The sequence below is a fragment of the Arabidopsis lyrata genome (genome assembly GCF_000004255.2).
Source record: "Arabidopsis lyrata subsp. lyrata unplaced genomic scaffold ARALYscaffold_41, whole genome shotgun sequence".
NCBI classification, from domain to species: Eukaryota; Viridiplantae; Streptophyta; class Magnoliopsida; order Brassicales; family Brassicaceae; genus Arabidopsis; species Arabidopsis lyrata.
The window spans coordinates 444-5,347 of record NW_003302518.1 but is presented as its reverse complement, the minus strand read 5'-3'; the positions used below and the strand labels follow the sequence as shown (position 1 = coordinate 5,347).

The 4,904-nt window shown below is 35.3% G+C and overlaps 1 protein-coding gene across 1 annotated transcript in view; it reads left to right on the top strand.

The window, feature by feature from the left end:
• Window positions 1–3,268, top strand: part of LOC9299131 (glutamate receptor 2.8) — a 5,749-nt gene extending 2,481 nt beyond the window's left edge. The window contains 5 exon segments of the mRNA XM_021019128.1: window positions 1–161; window positions 337–649; window positions 842–945; window positions 978–1,232; window positions 1,336–3,268. The exon segment at window positions 1–161 is cut by the window's left edge and continues 94 nt beyond it. Of these exon segments, the coding sequence (XP_020874787.1) occupies window positions 1–161; window positions 337–649; window positions 842–945; window positions 978–1,232; window positions 1,336–1,896 (1,394 nt within the window). The 3' untranslated portion in view covers window positions 1,897–3,268.
• The last annotated feature ends 1,636 nt before the right edge of the window (window positions 3,269–4,904 follow it).

The window sequence follows — 4,904 nt, the reverse complement described above, 5'->3', positions numbered from 1 at the left end:
TCACAGATCCTATAACTAACATAACAACTCCAAAGGGTTACGCCATAGACATCTTTGAAGCTGCTCTTAAGAAGTTGCCATATTCAGTCATTCCACAATACTACCGTTTCGAGTCTCCCGATGATCACTACGATGACTTGGTCTACAAGCTCGACAACGGGGTTAGTTCTTTTTTTTTTCTTAAACAAAAATCTAAAAGTTCATGCAATTCCATGTAAAAGCAGTTAGTAATGAGTAGACTAAACTATGTCTATAGATTATGTCTTTATATATATATATATATATATATATATATATATATGTGAGATCTCTAACATATTAGTAAAAATGAAACAGACTTTGGATGCAGTTGTTGGAGATGTAACTATCACAGCGTACAGGTCTTTGTATGCTGACTTCACGTTACCATACACAGAGTCAGGAGTGTCTATGATGGTGCCGGTGAGAGACAATGAGAATAAGAACACATGGGTGTTCCTCAAACCTTGGACCTTAGAATTATGGGTCACCACTGGTTGTTTCTTCGTCCTCATTGGTTTTGTTGTGTGGTTGTTCGAACATAGAGTCAACACAGACTTCCGTGGACCGCCTCACCACCAGATCGGCACTAGTTTTTGGTTCTCTTTCTCCACCATGGTTTTTGCCCACCGTAAGTTCTTACACCAATAATGATAAATGTTAAAACAATTCTTGGTTTTGATTTCAAAACCAATTTTCTGTAAATGAGACTATTGTTACGTAGTTTAGATATTAAATGTCAACTTATTGTCAATGTGATAATTTTTTTATTTAACAAGAATCAAGATTCTAATGATGAAGTAATTTGTGCGTGTGTATATAGGTGAGAAGGTAGTGAGCAACTTAGCAAGGTTTGTGGTGGTTGTGTGGTGCTTTGTGGTGCTTGTGCTCACTCAGAGCTACACAGCAAATCTCGGGCTCTATCTGGCGTGATAAGCATACTTCTCATGGGGAAATAGACCGTTTTTCCAAAAAATGGGGACTATGTAGGCTACCAACACGGGGCTTTCGTTAAAGATATTCTAAGAAATGAGGGATTTAATGATTCTCAGCTCAAGCCTTTTGGTTCTTCCGAAGAATGCGACGCACTTTTGTCCAATGGCAGTATTTCAGTAGCTTTCGACGAAATTGCCTACCTTAAGGCTATCCTTTCTCAATACTGCTCCAAATATGCCATGGTTGAACCTACATTTAAGACTGCTGGTTTTGGCTTTGTAAGTTTCTTCTTTTTCTTATCAAAATTATAAAATAGAGAGAAAAAAACACAGTTCGAGTATTCCGGTGTTTTCATTGCTTGTTTCCTTGATCAATGTGTAGGCATTCCCCAAGAATTCTCCTTTGACAGGAGATGTCTCAAGGGCTATCTTAAATGTGACTCAAGGAGATGAAATGCGACACATCGAGAACAAATGGTTCATGAGACAGAAAGATTGTCCTGATCCAAAGACCGCTCTTTCGTCTAACCGTTTAAGCCTTAGCAGCTTTTCGGGTCTGTTTCTAATAGCAGGCATTGCTTCATTCTTGGCAGTACTCATCTTCGTTTCCCTTTTCTTGTACGAAAATAGGCATACACTATGTGAGGATTCCGAAGATTCGATATGGGGTAAGCTAACGTCTTTATTCAGAAACTTCGATGAGAAAGACATAAAGTCGCATACTTTCAAGACCAGCGCTGTTCATAATGTGAGTTCACCTATGACTCACTACACTCCGAGCCCTTCAACTGTGCAAAGCCAACCATGGCGACATAGCCCGTCACAAAACAGGGGGTTTGAACTAACAAGAGTGTCTTTTACCCCGAATGAAGAACGCTTAACTACGGAAACTATACATCATGAAGATGAAGAATCTGATATTGAATGTGGAGTTGAACAATAGAGATAAATTAGAAGATTCCATAACAAGTTGGATATAGGATTAGCTAGGTTCGCTGTATATTTTCCCATCAAAGTTAGTATTCTTTTATTTATAACAAAGTTTATATTTATAACATCGCATGGCAAATATATAGCAACGCTAAGAGCATCTCTAATGGTGAGAGCTCTTCATAGGTTCTCTCCAATTATTTAATATAAATTTTGAGAGAACCAACTCTCTTTGGGTTCTCAAATCTCTCTTTAGAGAACCAACTCTTCCCATAATTCAACTTTTTGATTTAATTTTAATCATTTTTCACAAGAAAAACTCACAAGAGAGCTCCCATTGGAGCTGCTCTACATAGTGGCAAGTGACTTTAAGGAAAGTTCCTAGATCCAAATAAACGAGGATATCCATTCACATGATCGCATGATTCGCATCCATTCCCAACCATGGTCGCGAAAGAGGGCTCTGGTCATTCATGATCCATCCACCATGCGTGATTCTTACATCTCGGCCAAAAGATCCAATAATTTACTATATCATTATTTACAAATGCTCATAGCTCTACCTACAATATCACAATCTCAAGGAAGAAGAAGCGTAACATAGGAAGAAAGACAAAGTTACACATAGCTATGTAAAAGCAAACACTGCTTTTGATGAAGTGGTTGTCCTTTAGCAAACCCTCTCTGCGAATCGGAGACTTTTTTAGCCTTATAATCCAAGCTAAACAAATCAACGTCCTCCTATTATCGGACCAAATGCATTTCAGTTGAATCAAGAATCAATTACCGGATTGGGCTTTTTTCCCAGAAAAATTATCAATTCATGTGTGATTGTATAGTCTTACGTATTTAGGCATTCTGAATATAAGGGAAAGACGTTTTTACCCTCCCCTTCTCATATCCTCAACATTTGTTATATCTCTCTCCTCTCACCTCTGTTATCTTTCTCTCGTCCAAGCCAAATTTTCTTTTAGCTACACAAAATCAAACGAAACTTTGAGCTTTGAGCTAATCTAGAAAGAGATTTTCACTACGATTTCGGATCTACGATTTCGATCCATAATTTTGAGGAGTAAAATTCATATAGATCTGGGCCACAAATAAGATATCGATCATGTGAATGAGATGGTGATGAAGATGATGAGATCCGATGAACAAGATTGTAGTGACGATGATTAAATCTCTGATGAGATTCAGTAACGATGACGATGGTGAGCTCCGGATTGATTATGGTGGCGATCGCCGTCAAAAGCTTCAATCGTCTCGCCGTCAAAAGCTTCAATCGTCTCGCTTGAGTTTCTTCAAGATTTGTCAATTACAAACATGTAATTTTCAATTTGGTATAGATTTAAATATGAATTGGAAGTTTAAATTTGATAAGTGTTTATGATAGGAGCCCTTGGGTTTACTAAATATTATCCTAGGGTTTAGTTTTCTTCTTCAAAAAGCAGTAATGGTTGTGGCCGGAAAATCAAATCGGAGAAATACGGTTGTGATCGTAGAAGAAGAAGAAGCAATGAGTAGATTGTACAAAAGACAAGGGTAAATTGGTATAACACTTATTTGAGAAAAGCCTAAAACGTGAAGGCCTGATACTCGTTCTATTTCTCAAATTTTTAGGCCAAAAAATGCCCAAATCAGCAATATTCCCTTGAATCAATTCTTCAACACGACCGGGTTTAAAAATTTTAGATTAATAATTGTTTTGGAAATAAATAATGTTGACAAAACTAATATTTGTTTTCGGTGTGCCCATATTATACGTCTTCATGTCCTATTCTCTAACGGCCAATCATATTGTGTATGGCAGGCCGTGTGAGGTGGAGTATCAATAGGGTGGATTGTAAAAAAATCATATGGCATTGGCTGGGTATAAACCCAAGAGCGCGTTGAACAAACAAAGTCTGAATAAATCCAAACAAAGAAAAGTCCGTTAAATTTCTGACTGCTCGTAAAAACAATAACACTTCACTTACCAAAGTACAAATATTTAGGAGAGAAACTTTTTCTAAATAACAGTTATTTATTTTCTAGTAGTACTACACTTTTTGATATATTTTTTATTTCTAAGAATACTTTTGAAACGCTTCATTGCGTTTTTTGTTTTCTTTCTTTAATTGTATGTACATATCTACATATATAAGCTAGTTTTAATGATGTACATGTAAAACCACATATTGTATATACAACCAAATCCTTACTATATATTCAAAGAAAAAAAGAGTTTTTAGTTTTTTTTTTTAATTTAATCCTATTATTATTACATTTCCCATACACATTGTTGCTTATTCTTATTCTCTTTAAAACGCATTTATTTCGAAATATTACCTCTTACCTATTTCGATTATTGTAATTCCAATTGCAAAACACATTTGAAAATTCTTAAACTTGGCCAAAACAATTATTAAAAAAATATAATATTTAATTTTACCATTACATCTGGATAAAAATGTGTATATTCTTTTTATTTAAAGAAAACTTACAATTTTTTTTATCTCGTGCATTAGCATGGGATGGATGATAACTAAAACAACAGTTTTTTACTTCAGAAATGCTATCCGCAAAAACTATGTCAATTAACTCTTAAATATTTGAATTATTTTTTTAAACTACGTCAATTAAAATGCTAAGTGTAAGAGGGGATGTGCCTTTAGTCAAGTGGTTAAATCCACTTGACTCCGCCTTCTCCACCGGAGTTCGACTCCAGTAAATCGCGTTACCCCGCGTAGTAGGGATTGGCTATGGATCGGGCCTTGTCGATCCAAAAATGTCAAAAAAAAAAAAAAAAAAAAAAATGCTAAGTGTAAGAAAAAAGATTGCGATCGACGTTAATATTTTATAAATAGAACCATGTATTTTTTTCCTTTACAATTTGTTTATATAATAGAAGTTATGGATATTTTGTAGATGCTTTGCAAAGAGATTCATCTACAAAAGCCTCATTTGACTCTTTCAAACCAGTTCTATTATTTTTTAGTCAACACACTTTTCTTTTAATTTCTATATGTCTCTTTCGTTGAC